Here is an 18,629-nt window from a genome sequence, read left to right on the forward strand (position 1 = left end):
TGTACCTATTACTACATGTACTTGGTGCCGCGCTATGAGCTTGTAGATCTGCTATTTTTGAATAGCCCAAAGTGTAAAATAATGCTTTTTAGCTCAAATCTAAAAATGACACAGTTTACGCGTCTTGTGTTCCTCTGACATTTCTGACATGTTCAGGGAATAGCACACTACCAGACTGATGGCCAATACTGCCACTGTGTGTGCTTAACCTCACAGTTTGAGTGTGACTCGCTGCTGTTATTCAGGTTATACTGCTTTGTGCTTGGTAGTAAAATGGAATTATAATACTGGTATGGTTCAAGTGTGTCTTGCCTTGCCATCACTTGGTTATCATACTGTGGGTACTTGACACATGACTTGACACTGTGGCTTGAGTGGTTGTCGCTCCTTGCTACGACGAAGTTACATATTAATAACATTGTACTCGGGGTACTGATAATCAATAAACTTTGTTTATTGGCAATGGATCCCCATTAGCTGTGGCAAAAGGGAAACCAGCAGCTATTCTTCCTGGGGTCCAAGACAACATTAATTAACATTAATGTTAATTGTGTCCAAGACACAATACATTAACAAGTACATATGTACTTGACGCTGTAGCGTGAACGATTCTCGCTCTGTTGCTATGGCTACGTTACCAATGGCACAAGTGTATCTCACTCTGCTGCTGTTACCCACTAATACTGGGTGTACCTGGTACTCACTACGGCTATTCAACATATGCAGTATACTGTGAATACTGATATCATAGCTTGAGTGTATGTCGCTCTGCTGCTATCCAGATAATACTATGTGCTTGGTTGTGAAATATTCTTAAATAATTCTATATGACGACTGAAGTGTGTTTCGCTTTGCCACTTCTTGACTATCATACTGTGTCCTTGACACTGTAGCCTGAATGATTCTCCCTTTTGCTACGGCTACGTCATCAGTAGTATTGAGTGTCTCACTCTGTTGCTGTTGCCCATGGATTATTGCAACAATTGCTGGTCCCCTCTGGTCCCAGAAGAGAAGGTCCATTACTTGTGCCGGTCATGTCCTGACTATGGTGCCTGACACAGGCTATGGCTGTGAATGTTTTGGCTCTAATTGCAGCAGCATACTGCTGGCAGAAAGGTCGACTGGGTTGGCCGTGGTTGTGGCTGATTTGCCTCCCACAGGGATGCTAGCATTGAGCCCTTAGGATGCTTCTCAGCTAGAGGAATTGTCAGGATGACGAACTCTGGGCCACTGAATTGAAAGCAGTACATGGAAGTACAAATTCGCAATACAAGGTCTACTAAATTGGAAAACTCATTAAGCACTGAGCTTGTTTAAGAGGAGATCCCCATGCACACAAATCATGATGAGGCTGGACAGGGAAAAAGAAACAAGAAATAATGACTGACAGTCATGTTATACCAGCTGCATGCTGTATTTTGCATTTGTAAGCGCCACTGCGGCGTGCCCCCCCAATGGAATATACCCCTAGCATTGGGAGTGTGTCTCGGGGACTGCTTGTCAATCGACGAAAGAGGGGAAAAGGATTAGCGTTGAGAGTGCATCTCGCTCTGCCGCTTTGAGAAACCATGACGGGCGGCCCACCGCCATATAGCGTAAGCATTAGGAGTGTGTCTCGCTCCGCTACTGCTTGTCGCTGGAAGAAAGGAGTGGAAAGTATTAGCGTTGAGAGTGTGTCTCGCTCTGCCGCTTTTGGAGGGACCACGCCACTGCGGCGTGCGCCCACTGGAATATACCGCTGGCATTGGGAGTGTGTAGCTCCGCTACTGCTTGTCGCTGGACGAAAGCGTTGAGAGTACATAGCCCAGCTGGCCATATAACGGCTTGGCCTAAATGGATGCGTCCAACAACTATCGTCGTTGTACACCCTCGGTGCCGTACATCATGAGATTTGGCATGTGGGCCAGTTCCAGAACCTCTTACCAAGGACTGGTCAGCCATGGGGAGTACAGCCCAATATGGCCTAGACCTAAGGCTAGTGGCTCAGTCAGTACACAGTCTACCTGCAAGTCTGTAGGTCCCTGGTTCAAACCCCAATTTAACCAGTCCAAATATAATTTAGCTGCAGCTAATAAAGGACATCCATAGTGTGCTTCACTTTGTCGTTATTGGACGATATACTGTGTACCTATTACTACATGTACTTGGTGCCGCGCTATGAGCTTGTAGATCTGCTATTTTTGAATAGCCCAAAGTGTAAAATAATGCTTTTTAGCTCAAATCTAAAAATGACACAGTTTACGCGTCTTGTGTTCCTCTGACATTTCTGACATGTTCAGGGAATAGCACACTACCAGACTGATGGCCAATACTGCCACTGTGTGTGCTTAACCTCACAGTTTGAGTGTGACTCGCTGCTGTTATTCAGGTTATACTGCTTTGTGCTTGGTAGTAAAATGGAATTATAATACTGGTATGGTTCAAGTGTGTCTTGCCTTGCCATCACTTGGTTATCATACTGTGGGTACTTGACACATGACTTGACACTGTGGCTTGAGTGGTTGTCGCTCCTTGCTACGACGAAGTTACATATTAATAACATTGTACTCGGGGTACTGATAATCAATAAACTTTGTTTATTGGCAATGGATCCCCATTAGCTGTGGCAAAAGGGAAACCAGCAGCTATTCTTCCTGGGGTCCAAGACAACATTAATTAACATTAATGTTAATTGTGTCCAAGACACAATACATTAACAAGTACATATGTACTTGACGCTGTAGCGTGAACGATTCTCGCTCTGTTGCTATGGCTACGTTACCAATGGCACAAGTGTATCTCACTCTGCTGCTGTTACCCACTAATACTGGGTGTACCTGGTACTCACTACGGCTATTCAACATATGCAGTATACTGTGAATACTGATATCATAGCTTGAGTGTATGTCGCTCTGCTGCTATCCAGATAATACTATGTGCTTGGTTGTGAAATATTCTTAAATAATTCTATATGACGACTGAAGTGTGTTTCGCTTTGCCACTTCTTGACTATCATACTGTGTCCTTGACACTGTAGCCTGAATGATTCTCCCTTTTGCTACGGCTACGTCATCAGTAGTATTGAGTGTCTCACTCTGTTGCTGTTGCCCATGGATTATTGCAACAATTGCTGGTCCCCTCTGGTCCCAGAAGAGAAGGTCCATTACTTGTGCCGGTCATGTCCTGACTATGGTGCCTGACACAGGCTATGGCTGTGAATGTTTTGGCTCTAATTGCAGCAGCATACTGCTGGCAGAAAGGTCGACTGGGTTGGCCGTGGTTGTGGCTGATTTGCCTCCCACAGGGATGCTAGCATTGAGCCCTTAGGATGCTTCTCAGCTAGAGGAATTGTCAGGATGACGAACTCTGGGCCACTGAATTGAAAGCAGTACATGGAAGTACAAATTCGCAATACAAGGTCTACTAAATTGGAAAACTCATTAAGCACTGAGCTTGTTTAAGAGGAGATCCCCATGCACACAAATCATGATGAGGCTGGACAGGGAAAAAGAAACAAGAAATAATGACTGACAGTCATGTTATACCAGCTGCATGCTGTATTTTGCATTTGTAAGCGCCACTGCGGCGTGCCCCCCCAATGGAATATACCCCTAGCATTGGGAGTGTGTCTCGGGGACTGCTTGTCAATCGACGAAAGAGGGGAAAAGGATTAGCGTTGAGAGTGCATCTCGCTCTGCCGCTTTGAGAAACCATGACGGGCGGCCCACCGCCATATAGCGTAAGCATTAGGAGTGTGTCTCGCTCCGCTACTGCTTGTCGCTGGAAGAAAGGAGTGGAAAGTATTAGCGTTGAGAGTGTGTCTCGCTCTGCCGCTTTTGGAGGGACCACGCCACTGCGGCGTGCGCCCACTGGAATATACCGCTGGCATTGGGAGTGTGTAGCTCCGCTACTGCTTGTCGCTGGACGAAAGCGTTGAGAGTACATAGCCCAGCTGGCCATATAACGGCTTGGCCTAAATGGATGCGTCCAACAACTATCGTCGTTGTACACCCTCGGTGCCGTACATCATGAGATTTGGCATGTGGGCCAGTTCCAGAACCTCTTACCAAGGACTGGTCAGCCATGGGGAGTACAGCCCAATATGGCCTAGACCTAAGGCTAGTGGTTGATGCCAACATTGCTTACTTTACTTACATTACCTTACTGTAAGTCGATCCGGATTAAGAGCGCCTGCTAAACGCCTAAACTATGAACATTGCTTCTCTGGTGGTGTCACTAGATGAAGCTGTTGAGCTGGTTGCTCATGGCCACAGTTTTAGCTGGTCTGCTAACTAGAGCCATGCCACAGCGGCTGGAATGTGACGTATTGGACATTCCCTGGACTACCTCGCCCTGGCCCTCCGGCATGCGAGTGTTGATGCGCAGACACAGCGCCTATCCAGCGCCTATCCAGCGCCTATCCAGCGCCTATCCAGCGCCTATCCAGCGCCTATACAGCGCCTATACAGCGCCTATCACTCTAGGCGGTTGCTTGCATGATTAGAGAATTGGCACTGTCTACTTTGGTAATGAGCCAGAGCCTCTGGGTGTCCCGGGTTCGACGCCAGGCCAGAAGTGGGTCAATGTGTGTCCCTGTCTGAGCCCCTAATTGCCCCATGAGCGCCGGAGAATGGCTGCTCACTGCTCCTAGTAGTTCTAGGATGGGTAAATAAATACAGCGGACAAATTTCACGCATGTACAAATGTGCATATATATTTTGTGGCTTGGGCTTCGAACCCCAAGACTGCAACAGAATGGTGAGGGTCTCCAGCCAGTGTCGCTAATGCACTGGACCTGCGTGCAGTGCACCTGGCCCTCAGGATGTTTATGCCGTGTTCAATAACACAATTTGTCAACAGTCTGCCTTCTGGGGCGCTTGACCCAGTCAGTCTCTGCAGGAGGCTTGGAAGCTCCTTTCGTGGACCTTGCCTAATCTTGCAAATTTCATAGCAATGCGCTTGTTGGGTGTACAGTCCAGGCTGCGGACATGTTTCCCACTGGAAGCCTCTTGGATCCGATAGCAGTTCGGATCACGGGCATAGCTATGGCAGAGCGGTAGTACCGTTAGCCTTGAGGGCATAATGCGTTGTTGACTGTAGGTCTCCCTTTACGGGACAGGCCAGTCCGTTAGGGCAAGATGCTCTGGCCTACTGCAGCTTCTCAATGAAGTGCCTTGGCCTCTCCACAGAGACAAGATCTCCTGTCACAGTTAGGGGGGGAGGTGCATGTGGCATCCTCACTCCTAACCTTCGGCTGCGTCATTGGCCACTGAAATTCAAAACTATTGTCCGAAAATTACTGGATTTTTGGGCATCGTACACCAGGGCGTTGTACGCCAGCGAGTGTAGACTGTGCTCTAGTCGGGACAAGGGCCACTGCATAGGTTAGAGCGTTGCTCTGTGCTTATGCTGCCCTAGATATCTGCGGATGATGTTAGATGGAGGGTTCAGCCTCTCTACCATTGAGATGCCCTGGCCATTGCCAGAGACTGTTAAAGTGGGATTCCGATGGGTCTGGGTTTACCATATGGCCGACCCCTCCTTACGTCCTCAGAGGCTTTCTGCATTTCACGTCAGCTAGCCTGTTGATTTGTTAGTTTGCTCCTCAACCAGAGGTGGAGCAACTGCATTCTAGTACCTGCCTATTGTGTCCCGTCCGGGCTCTGTGGCAGGACATAGCCGTGATGGCTGGAGTTTGGTTGTATTTGTCTGTGAGGAAGGGCACAGCTGTGCCTTGGCTTAATGGAGACTTTCATTGCTGCGTTCAGGCAAATGTACGTCTTCAGGGGGCCTCTAGGTTCCCCCAAGGCCTTTCTTGACTGTGGGTGTTGCCAGAGCCTCTCCCTCAGTGATACAGGCTTGGAGCAGGCCAGGAGATGCAGCCGATTGGGCTTCATCTTTCATGGGCTTTTGCCCGCTCCTATATATAGTCAACCTGGCCGTCTCGCATCCTGTGGCGACGGCTGTGGTGTTGTCTGTTTATTCTATCTGCAAACCGACTTCGGTAAGCGCAGATTCCTCGTGACTATGTTGGTATTAGTCATCCAGGTGTTGAAAACACTGCCTCTGGCGGTCAGTAGGAATGAAGTAGAACGAGAGTTATGCATATAACTAAGGTTCTACGAATTCCGGATGACCGCCAGAGTTGACTGTCACTCGGAATCTCGTTCTCGACGAAAAGATTTCATGAGGATGAACGCTGTGTGCCCCGCCCCTATATAGGTGGCGTGCGTGCACACAGGTCACGAGTGACTTTGTTGGTATTAATATTCGACCTATGCGCGAGCGCGCGATGATATCCAGGTGTTGAAAACACTGCCTCTGGCGGTCATCCGGAATTCGTAGAACCTTAGTTATATGCATAACTCTCGATTCTTCTACCCCAGGTGGAACTGTATGAGACTTGGCATGGCCTTTGTGCCGGTAGCTATGAGGATTTATAATGAGGCACACAATGGTCGCTCTGCCCGGTGAACTGTCAAATAACTCGGCGTAATACCTGTAAAATGGCGTGCGGCCACAGACTGACATTCTACAGGCTCCAGCACATAAGATGGCCATGCTTATGGTAAATAAAATCTTTGTATCCGTCTGAACCCGGGGCATTAACACATCGACCGCCAGAGGTTAATCTCATAATGTACTCACCAGTGCCAAGGTGTTTTTGTTGTTTTTTTGTTTTTTTCATGTCGCCATAGATCTTGTTAAAATCCTTAAGATTGAGATTGAGCCGGTCTGTTTACATCCGCGAGATCTCCCTGTATCTCCCAGTGAAGATCGCGTGTCAAACGGGGTATCCATGTTTGAGTTAGAGCGGATTACGTTAAACAGTGAAATGCGAGGAGAAAAAACTACAGGAAGAGAATTGAGTTTCAGTTTCGTCTGTAGAACGAGGGCGGACGTGATCGTCAAAACCGGATCCCAAATAATTCCGTTTCCTGTCATCAAACCGGAAACGGAAGTGGATCAAAAAAATTCCGAAAGTGCACCCGGACCGCGCATGCGCGAAAAGACCGCAGCCCGTAGGGCTACGGTCTCGGCGCTTAACAGTTGGATTTAACGGACCGTAGGACTACGTTCTTGGCGGTTAATGTGTTAATATACAATGAATATAAGCGGATATGCCAAGCTATTCAAAAAAAATCCTTATTTTACATAATGCGCATTGAAGACTTGCACATTATGCGATCGCACCCGCATGCATGCCTGATATAATGACAATAAATGGAGCTTTCGAGATGTATACTACACACACACTAAAATCCACACACATAATTTCACACGCTTGCTCTAACTACTGGCAATCTCCAGCACCTCCGGTTCACAGATCAATCGTTTAATTGACTCGTAAAAACACTGATCGCCTAATTCAGCGTTTACGTAAACGCAGCTCTGGGAGTACCCATTGTGATCCTGAGAAGGATAGGCCAAATAGATCACCGGAAACAAAAACATGGCTTCCCATCCGCTTCCTGTCTATTTCCTTCTTTAAAACGCCTATATCTCCGAATCTGTTTCCGGTGGGGAAAACCGGTTATGCGCGATCCCCCCCCCCCCCCCCCCCCCCCGCTGTAACTCGCGAGTGAAATGTTATTGATTCAGGATGTAGCTAGGGTCATCGCGCTACAAGCATGATTTTTTTGTACGTGGATTTGACGTCGTGGAGTCTAGAGCTTTAAACAGCAAAGCGCAGTCAATGGGGAGAATGCTGGCACCCACGGTAAGTTGTAATGAAAAAATGCTGGCACCCAATGTGTTAAGTTGGAATCTCTAATCAGAAGGATATAAATCAGATTATTGTCCATGAATGCTACGCCAACTCAGAGAGTTGGGTCCAAAAAGGGTCCATTTGTTTCTATTTGAAGGTAATGGATAATGGCAAATTGTTCAGACCTGTTTGCCATGTTGGACGGCACTGTAGACTCTGTGAGGTCTCCATTTTCCAGGGGGACGGGTCTCTCAGCCAACGGAGCCTCTCCATCTATGACAGGACAACAGTGACGGGTGGTCAACTCAATAAAGCTCTTAGGCAATCATGCGAGTCAATCAAACACTAAACTGCTACTGTATGTACAGTAAATGCATGGTTAACCCTTTAAGACCGGGAACGCATCTGTGTGTCATTTTAGGATTTCTTTGGCGATTAAAAAAATAGCAGATATACAAGCTCATAGCACAGCAACGAGTGCCGCGCTATGAGCTTGTAGATCTGCTATTTTTTTTTAAATCAAGAACATTTTAGCAAATCTTTGAATATATATTTTTTAAAGCGAACATTTTTAACTCTGTTACAACTTCTGGGGGTCCCTAGAACAAAATATTTTTAGATGGGGTTCCGCGACCAAATACATATATTTTGTATCCCCAGAAGCAAAGATTTGAGTTTAAAATGTTCGCTTAAAATATATATATAAATGTATTCAAAGATTTGCACAAATTTTCAAGATTAATTTTTTTTTTTAAATGGGTTAAAAAGCATTAAAATCTTAGTTTGTGAATACTATGCATGTACATATCTGAAAGAGAGGGAAAGTAAAATAATTACCTCCTTCGCTGTCTGATTCGTCTGTAGGGGAGAGAAAACATAAATAGAAAAAGGGATGCATTAGTTTATTGAAATCCTCCATCACATGAATCACAACCTCGATACAAATTTGAGCAAAAAATATTAATCTACTTCTGGGCCAAACGAGAGGTGCCCCAGGCGTTACTGCTTAATAATGGGCAGAAAGGGGCCGTTCGTTACCTTGACCGCCGACCTTTGGCTTGCGCCTCTGCCCTTTGGCCGACGAAGGCCGAGGTATTCTGGCGGGACTGGCAGACTGGCATAGGAGGAGACAGCAGGGCAAAGGAAAAAAAACACATAGTTTAATGACCAGCACACACCTACACTTTATACAACAAGCAAAAAACAATCTCATCATCCTGCTTTAATTTGGTATTCCATCACTTCTTTAGCTAGAGGAGGTGGGGGAGGGGGGGGGTCAAATCACAAGAAGCACAACCATCTACAGCCTTGGGTTCTCAAAGTGGGGTCCGGGGACCCCCCAGGGGTCCTTGAGGGAGTTCCAGGGGGTCCCCAGCTAAATGATAGATTTAGGCACCAAATGGACCCTTATGGGTCTGTAACTCTGAGAGTGTACAAATGGAACCAAATGGACCCTTATGGGTCTGTAACTCTGAGAGTGTACAAAATGGAACCAAATGGACCCTAACGGGTCCATTTGGTTCCATTTGTACACTCTCAGAGTTCAATTTAACATATTTTACAATATAAATTGGGGTCCAAGAGATAGAAATGCCATTAAATGGGGGTCCGTAGCCCTAATGCATGTCAAACTGGTGGTCCTTGAAATTGAAATGGTTGAGAATCACTGCTAGAGCCGTAAGAATCTACTCTTATGGGGGTCCCTGGCATATCTTTTCAAATGGGGGTCCGCGGGCTAATAAGTGTCAATTTGGGGGTCCTTGACATGACAAAGTTTGAGAGCCACTGATCTACGGTATATGAAACAGAGCTTATGACATCCCTCTGAAGGAACAGTGTTTGTGTGAGATCTAATGCGTTACACGCTCCTCCATGCACACTATATAACAGCATAGCAGCAGGATTCAGGGTTCTCTTATTATTTTTAGAACATGAATCCGATGTTACCTGGCTCTCTATTGCCTCTGCTGGCTATACAGAGAAAGAACAAAGAACTAGGTCAAATACAAAAATAGCTATCATTAATAACTAATACTGCAACGGGAGAGACTAAAATGGCAGCATACAAGCCAGAGCAGCTTTTATACCAGTCTACGAGGCTGTCTAGACCTAAATCAAGCAAACCTACAGCACTCCTTACTAAATACGGTAGCTCCTTACTAAATAAAATAAAGCCAGGCTTTCCAAAGATGGCATATATCAAAATAGAAGTTTTTTTTATTTATTTAGCTCGCTTCACCAACAGGTAAACTTTAAATCATACTTACTTCAAGAGAATCCCCAAAATATAAACAAATCCCCAAATATAAAACAATTCCATCTATATGAGCAAAAATAAAAAAAGCATATAGCAGGCTAGGCGGGCAGGTATTATAGCCTATATAATGGACCTGTACCTCTGATGTTTCATCTTCAGCCTAAAAACATGCATAAGTAAGGAAAAGAGAAAATGAACAACATTTCCTGCTTTGTGTTCAATGTAAAGTTAATCCTACAATGATATTAGCACAGGGCCTTATGTTTTATTTTCATGTTGCAAAAAAACTACATTTGGAATGAAACTCGGCTGAAGGCTTCTGAGTGACGAGCTTGTCAAAGTGCTAAAGTGTAATGTTTACATTATAAGGCATGGGTTTTCAACTGATTATGAACCAGGGACCACCACCCAACCTGGGGACCACTGTTGTGTTGGGAGGGGGGATATGGGCGTGGTGTGGGGGAAAAGGCTTGAAATTAAATAATGACTGTTAAGGCCTTAATTTAATTTGTTAATTCGAGGTGAATTAAATCAAGCCCTTAACAGTCATTATTTAACTGAGATATGCTAGTGGTCCAGAGCTCAGAAAAGATTGAGAACCACTGATCCATTCCTTTCCCATGGTTGCCCCTATTCTGTTCTCTTAACCTTCCATATTAAACTCATGTTAACTGATTCATTGCAACATATGTATGAGCAAGCACATGCAATTGATATGGGCACATTTCCTACTAATGATGACTCAACCAGGTAAAATGGTACAGTTTCCCTTGAAATTCAATTTCTGTGGAAGTTCTTGACATCCGACTTCCAAGTAACTGACAACATTGATGCGTCATCATACATCACACTGTTTCTCAACTATAGTGGTCAATAAAATAAAATATAATACAAATCTTCACTTTCCTACATTACTAAATGCATGGTCAGGGACCACATGCAATACCTTCACGGACCACCAGTTGAAAACCCATGCTATAAGGGACAAAACATACCACTGGCACAGGTTTGGCTGATTTACTGGGCTCCGTTGAGTTGGGCTTTTGCCGCGTTTCCTCCGATATTCCGGCCTACACACACACACACACACACACACAGTTAAAAAGTGCCATTTGTTGTGTTGCATACACAGGTGTGTAGACGTTGGATAACGTACCTTCAAGTCGCCTTTCTCCAGGCCCTTAGTTCTGTCCTTCTCCCTCTCTTTGTCCCTGTCCCTCCGTTTATCTCCGTCTCGTTCCCTTTTGTCCCCGTCTCGTTCCCGTTCTCTGTCTCTCTGCGAGTCCTTGTCTCTGGTCTTCTCGCGGTCTTTCTCCCTGTCCCTGTCCTTCTCCCTGTCTTTCTCCTTCTCCCTGTCCTTCTCCCTGTCCCTGTCTTTGGTCCGTCCTTTGTCTTTGTCTTTGTCTTTGTCCCGGTCTCGGCTCTTGTCCTTGTCCCTGTCCTTGGTGCGGTCCCGTTCCGAGCGGTGGTGCTTGTCGGAGCGCTCCGCGTCGCGGTGGTGATCCTTCTCTCCTTCCTTCCGCCGTTCTTTCTCCTGTTCTTTAGGTTGGTCCGGGTCCTTCTGGTCCTGGCTGCCGCTACGCTCTGTGATCTCCTTCCTCTCCTGGGGAACGTACAGAAATGCAAAGATTCAATAATAATAATAATAAATGAAATGAACTCTGGTGAACGCCGGCAAGTTGCCAAAAGTCATATGGAGCTCGTATTTAGTTTTACAATTAATTGGCTGGTAAAAGAATTCCTGGAATTTACTAGCTTCTAAGGCAGGAGGGTGGGGAACTTTGATGATGGAGAGGGCCACTTTATTTCCACTCACTCCAGAGGGCCACATTGCATATACCGGTACTGTCGGGCAGACAGTATTTGATATTTTTTCTCCATTCTATGTCACACAAAAATAGCAAAAATAGCCGATCTACAAGCTCAAAACGCGTCGCAGTGCGACGCGTTTTGAGATTTTTATATCTAATTTCAAATGCATTTAGTTATGTTATTTAGACTTATGTTAACTTTATGAACTTAACTCATTCAGTGCCTGACTTATTTCTGGCAGTTTGGCTCTGAGTACCAGAGCCAAAATTCATTGTAAAAAGAAAAGTACATAGGAGACGAGATACAGCCTTTTTCAGTAAGAAGTTAAACAAGAAGTGAATGGAGCAGAACATTTTCAAATCATCATATCTTGGGTTCTGAAAATTGTTTTAAAAAGAAAAAAAATATATATATATATATATAATTTTTAGAAATTACGTCTTAGACGTCCAGTGGCACAGGGCTTATGATACAACGGACGTCTTAGACGTCCAGTGGCACTGAATGAGTTCAATACAAAAACATTGGACATAAAAAAGACAATATAATTTTAATACTAGTCATTAAGCTACTATTATAGCTGAAGTAATTAAAGTGGGTCATGTTTGCATGTTTGGAATTGTAACAGCTGAAATCAATAATATATGAGTATTCCCATATTAACCTGCGGGCCGCATAAACTGCCAGAGGTATTTTCATATTTTTTTAGCCAGTGCCAGAGTTTTTCATTGAAAAAAAAAAAGTACTCAGGAGCCGAAATACAGCATTTTAAAGTTTTAAGTTAACAAGGAAGTGGATAGGAGTCTAGATCTTCAACTAATCATATCTCCTTGGTCTTTGGGTGAAATTGGAAAAAAAAAAACATTAAAAAAAAAAATATATATATATATATTTTATTTTTTTTCACTTCACGTAGATCTACGCGATTGGCACGTGGCGGCTTTAAAGCGGTTCGCGTAGATCTACGTGATTGGCAGTGAATCAGTTAAGTGAAGGTGGGGGCCGCATGTGGCCCCCGGGCAGCCAGTTGCCCATGTAATCTAAGGCCTTCTTATTAAAAGTTTGGTTGGTGACTGATCAACATAAGGCGATGCTTTACTATGCCTTATCTTTTTGTTCTTACTTACAGGCAAATTGACACTTATTAGCCCACGGACCCTACATTTGAAAAGATATGCCAGATATGCCAGATATGCCAGGGACCAAATGGACCCTAACGGGTCCATTTGGTTCCATTTGTACACTCTCAGAGTTAAATCAACATTGATTTTACAATATAAATTGGGGTCCCAGAGATAGAAATGCCGTTAAATGGGGGTCCGTATTGCCTAATGCATGTCAAACTGGGGGTCCTTGAAATTAAAATGGTTGAGAATCACTGCTAGAGCCATACAAATCTTCTCTTATGGGGGTCCCTGGCATATCTTTTCAAATGGTCTGTAACTCTCTGAGTTACAGCACTATAAGGGTCCATTTGGTTCCCAACTATCCATCATTTAGCTGGGTACCCCCTGGAACTCCCTCAAGGACCCCTGGGGGTCCCCGGACCCCACTTTGAGAACCAATGGTATAAACACTCGACAAAGCCGGAATCACCACGGTGGATTCAAAACCCCAGACTCCATGGTGGTGGGCAGCTACATTACCACAGCGCCACCCAAGCGCCCGACATAAAAAGAAAAGTTTGAGAACCACTGGTGTAATAATAACATTGGTCTCACCTCTCGGTCCCGTTGAGGCTCCCGTCCCTCCCTGTTCTCCTTGTCTTGGGAGCGTGACGTGCTGGCCTTCGTCTTGGGGTCCGGCTTTTCCCCTGCGAGCACGCGCTTCACCGCCTCCTCACTGGACAGCTGGAGACCAAAACACAGGACATTTATTTGATTTGATACTACAACCATACCCGAGTCGTTGCTCAGATTGTGAGTACACTGTGAAATTCTCCAAAGAATCAGTGGTAGAACGTAACCAAGTACATTTACTCAAGTATTATACTTAAGTATATTGAGGTACTTTTACTTTACTTGAGCATTTCCATTTTTTCATATTTCCTTGAGTGGAAATATTTTATTTAAATTGTAACAACTTTAGTTATTAGTTACTTTGCAGATTTAGATTATTATAAATTGATTCATTATGATGTATTTATTATTATTATTATTATTATTATTATTATTATTAATAGCTTTACTAATTACAATCCAATAATACTATTGTGAAATGGGCCATTCTACATAATGAGAATTTTTACCTTTGATCATGTAAGTATATTTTGATGCCAATACCTTTGTACCGCTAATCAAGAAACATGTTGAATGCAGGACTTGTAACAGAGTATTTCTCCATTGTGGTATTGCTACTGTTACACATCCGAGTTCTTCTTCCACTACGGCAAAGAATAACGAAGATTTCTCTTTCTAATCTGAAGCCATTCTTTTCCTAAATTCAGAGTGTAATGTGTCACACTTGCCTGGCCTCTTTAAAGCAAACTCTCCCAGGACACTAACAACCCGTTGTTTACACCTGCAGATCTCCAAGGTTCCATTAAAGAACATTTCGGTGTGAAAGCTGTCTCCAGAGAGCTGGACCACTTTCCCCAAGAGTCTGATGTGCAAAATAACCTACTGAATGTGCATTCACGTGGAGCCATATCATTTAGCCCATTAAGACCTGGAATGCATCTGTGTCATTTTTTTATTTGAGCTAAAAAACATTTTACACTTTGGCTATTCAAAAATAGCAGATATACAAGCTCATAGCGTGGCACCGAGTGCCGCGCTACGAGCTTGTAGATCTGCTATTTTTGAAAAATCGTGAAAGTGTGCAACATTTTTTACTCAAATCTTTGCTTCTGGGTGTCCTTGGAACAAAGGCCAAATACATATCATGTTGGGGGTCCTTGACATGAAAAAACTTGAGCATCTCTGATATAGAAACATATGTTTTTTTCAGAATACTGTTGGGATTTAGAAGACATTATTTTGTAGAATCGGCTTCAGGTCTTAATCGGTTAAGCTTCAACATAAATGGTACAAAAAGTGGGTCAGAGAATAAATTATTGACTGTTGTGTGTTGGGTACAGTCGTCATGGAGTACAGTTGAAGGAAATACAGTTTAACCAAATTGAGGTTATCACTCACTCCCCCTGGAGACGTAAAGTTTACGTGTGAACGCCTCCAGCAGTGTTCTACCCGGACCGAAATAAAAGTGGCGAAGTCTCTCATTTGGCTTACAGAACAAAATGGACAGTGTACATTTTTAGCATGGTGTCCTCAGTGGGAGTGAACCCCCTAACCCCTGGCAGTGCGGCATCTCTTCCAGGTGTACAGACAGACCTTGCTGAGACAGCACTTTGCGATGGCCTGCAGCAGCTCGTTGGTCCTTTCGGGTTCGTGTCCGGCCACGATTCGCGCAGGCTTGGCCGCCAGGAGCTCGCCGCTCACCAGCATCACCACGTCTATGGCCTTCTGCAGGAAGGCGATCTTGGAGTCTTTATCCTACAGAGGGATGTGGTATCAAGAGAAGAGGCATTAAGAGGGAGAGCATTGTTTTTTTTTCTAGCACAGTATTTAGTCGATACAATTATTTGTTTTAGCTCCTGCTCGTTTGATTTAGCTTTTTTGCCTCATCTGTTTAAGGAAATAGGTAGCTGATATATTGCACTTTTACCTTAGCGCTAGGTATACTCTTGGTTGCTTGTTTTTGCAGAAAAAGACTTCTGGTGATTAGTAGTTTTCGTTCCCTACCTATGTTGAATGCACTTATTGTAAGTCGCTTTGGATAAAAGCGTCTGCTAAATGACTGTAATGTAATGTAATGTAATGTAATGTAATATGGCTGAAGCTGTGACTACACAATGGCATTTGTTTTTAAATGCATCTTGTATTCCCTTCCTCTAACCAGTGCTCCACGCAGCTTGTATTCCCTTCCTCGAACCAGTGCTCCTGCCACACTCTAAAAAACTCCAGACACCACATTTCTATGCACAACTCTACAGTGACATATTATTTTCAAACAAACCACAACGGCTGCATAGTCACAAAGTGGTAAAAATAGAATTCCAGGAATGAAATGTAGGGAAGATATCTCACCAAATATCTACTTTCAATCTTGAGTTACACATGTGCTCCTTATTTAATTTAGCAAGACAGTGTGAATATATTTTCACGTAATACGCTACTACAGGACACTTTTTTTCAGTTTGTAAAATTATTTTCTGGGAATTATTTTTTTGCTGTGTCAGACACTTAGCCTCTTGTTGCAATTTACAATGTTGTTTTGTTGTTTGCATTGCTTGTTTGTAATTTGAGGACACCTTTGGTGACATTTCTACACTCTTCGGGTTAAATAAACACAGGATTTTACCGTGTGAAGACGCCTTTTAGGAAGTGATGGCAAAAAATGTGCCTGTTATACTTGCACCCGGCACAAACCCTGTGACCCGGTTAAACGGTGCCTCTACCCTATCAACATGTTCTATCTAAAGGAGCACTGCCAGCTGTGTAACATGAGGGCTTGTTGCCGGTGCCACCTGGCCCTTGCGGAGAACAGCTGATATCAGACTGGCCTTTGTAATGTCTGCCCCCTTTTTTCCTCTCTCTATGGCATCTCTATTCAATAGCCATGGCTGGCAGACGGTACCGAGAGACCTTTACTTCAATACAGCTGACATAAAAGGCTTTAGAGAATGCGTGGTGGGTAGGTAAGCTGCTAAACACAACCACAGGCCTTTCAGCCGCTGAATGAGGACTGCAATGTTATATGTTGTCTGCGGCTACACGCATGCATTGTGGAGTTTTCGTTTTTTATAACCGCGTTAGGTAAGGGTAAATGACAGGTTTGTTTAGACAGCGTGGTAGAGATGTCAGTTCCACAACCCGGGGTGGATTGGAACCAGGGTTACAGTAGTTATGGCTGATGCAATCTATTCAGTCACCTACCAGCACTCCCCAAACAAACGGATATAGCTCTTACTTTGCCATGCATTCTATTAGACCCCCCCCCACACACACACACACACACACACCTTTTCTTCCCTCTTTTTTTTTTAAATCTTGGTTTTCTTATTTCGTTTAATTATTATTGTATTGCACCATCTTGCGGACCATGTCACTTATGGCACCTATGAGTGACAAATAATAATCTCACCAGCTCTTTCTTATGAATGATCTATCTGTCCAGCTAAGTAGCTGTGTAAAACAGGCTGTATTAATTGGTAACACCTTAATGAACCACCTTATGTATGCCAACGATCTGGCTATACTTTCTCCTAGCAGTGCTGGGTTTCAACAGCTGCTAAATATAATATATTTATCAAATTCTACACCACACTCGGAACATATCATGTTCGGAGTGTGGTGTAGAATTTGATGCGGAATACAATGCCACATAAAATGCAATGAGTGTTGTTATGATTAGTAGAACAAGAGAAGATAATTATATTTCTTTTCCATCTTTTTAATCTGTCAAGACAAGTGAGCGAAACTAAGTATCTGGGTCATTTTATTACACACTAATTGGCTGATGATGGTAATTTGTATTGGCCTGGGATCCAGCCCGATTCACTACGCTCGGCTGATTTTTTTTCTCTCACTTCGCTTATCAGTCTGGCCATACTCCTATTTGAGTCGTATTTTAAAGACTTAGGCAAGTCAGGAAATGACTCGAGTTTTACATTGGACAACACTGGTCACCCCCCCCCCCCCCTACAGACCAATCAGAAGCCGCGAGTCGTTTTCACTCGTTTGTGCACGGAGATAGGAGGCTTTCCAGACTGTATAGCGAGTGAGAGACAAAATCCGCCGAACGTAGCGAAGCAGTCTGGATCTCAGGCTAAATTTGTATAGGCAGTGCCGTACTACTATATGCTCAAGCTAACATGCTAGGTAGGAAACTCTAACTGTGTTCAAATCACGTGTAAATCTTTTTAGAGCATATTGTACTTCCCTATATACTGCCCCCCCTGTGGGTCAAGTTCAAGAAGGCAAGCATCTATGAGCTTCAGGTTGCTTATAAATGACTGTATGCATACATAGTGTATACTGTTGGAGAAAAATGGTGGTGCAGTGCAAGTGACTTTTGTAGTGCAGGACAGGAGTCAACACTTTTCATTCCTTATTGAGAAATGTGATGTACAAATGTATTTGTAGACTGAATGATGATTCTCAAAATGCTATCATCATATCACTGCTGTCAAACCCTAGCCCAGTGTTTACAAGTTACCATATCAGCTATGTGGTAACACTGGTGTGATTGTCTCTTGTAATATGTTTTTATTATTATTATCATTATTGTATAGGGGTGTTTTTTAAGCACCATTTTTGAAAATTATTGACAATTATTGAAGGCTTCTTTTTACATTTTGACAATTTAACAAAAAAGAAAAGAAAACTTGAGCCTATAATGACACGCCCAAAATAGGGACATCAGTGTGTTACCCGAGTGGTTAATGGGCAATTGAGGGGGCTAGCAGCTTCTCTCTCTGACCTCCATAATACATAGAAGTACGACAGGCGTGATGGAGGTGCAAAAGGGCCGGTTGACCTGCTTCCCACCTTTGTCTACCGTGTCACCAGCAGGATCAAGTGTGAAAACCTGGCACAGTGTCAGTGTGCAACCCTCATTTCATCCTCTCTCAACCTTCCCTCTCATCGTTACACAGCTGCATGCGTCCACCTCCAGTTCAGCATGGTCCTACTCGGGGGTGGGCTGCCGGTGGAGCCTATAGTGGAGAACAGCCTCCACTAGCTTTGAAGCTGCATGCACGTCGCCCGCACACATGCACCATTCGCAGTTTTCGCACCTCGCTAAAAACAAAAACCTGCCGATCGATGCGGTGTCACAGCTTCAATGAACAGGAATGACCGACCTGGTTGG

General features: G+C 44.1%; 1 protein-coding gene across 1 annotated transcript in view; it reads right to left on the reverse strand.

Annotated features, from left to right (window-relative positions):
- traf3ip1 (TNF receptor-associated factor 3 interacting protein 1) overlaps positions 1 to 18,629 on the reverse strand; it is a 40,408-nt gene that overhangs the window by 13,100 nt on the left and 8,679 nt on the right. The window contains exons 3-9 of the mRNA XM_080456917.1: positions 15,089 to 15,250; positions 13,478 to 13,606; positions 11,101 to 11,547; positions 10,940 to 11,014; positions 8,726 to 8,801; positions 8,525 to 8,545; positions 7,873 to 7,960 (exon numbers count right to left, since the gene is read on the reverse strand). Coding sequence (XP_080313043.1) covers positions 7,873 to 7,960; positions 8,525 to 8,545; positions 8,726 to 8,801; positions 10,940 to 11,014; positions 11,101 to 11,547; positions 13,478 to 13,606; positions 15,089 to 15,250 — 998 coding nt within the window. The remainder of the gene's footprint in view (positions 1 to 7,872; positions 7,961 to 8,524; positions 8,546 to 8,725; positions 8,802 to 10,939; positions 11,015 to 11,100; positions 11,548 to 13,477; positions 13,607 to 15,088; positions 15,251 to 18,629) is intronic.

This window comes from Gymnoscopelus braueri (genome assembly GCF_963280865.1).
Source record: "Gymnoscopelus braueri genome assembly, chromosome: 18".
Classification (NCBI taxonomy): Eukaryota; Metazoa; Chordata; class Actinopteri; order Myctophiformes; family Myctophidae; genus Gymnoscopelus; species Gymnoscopelus braueri.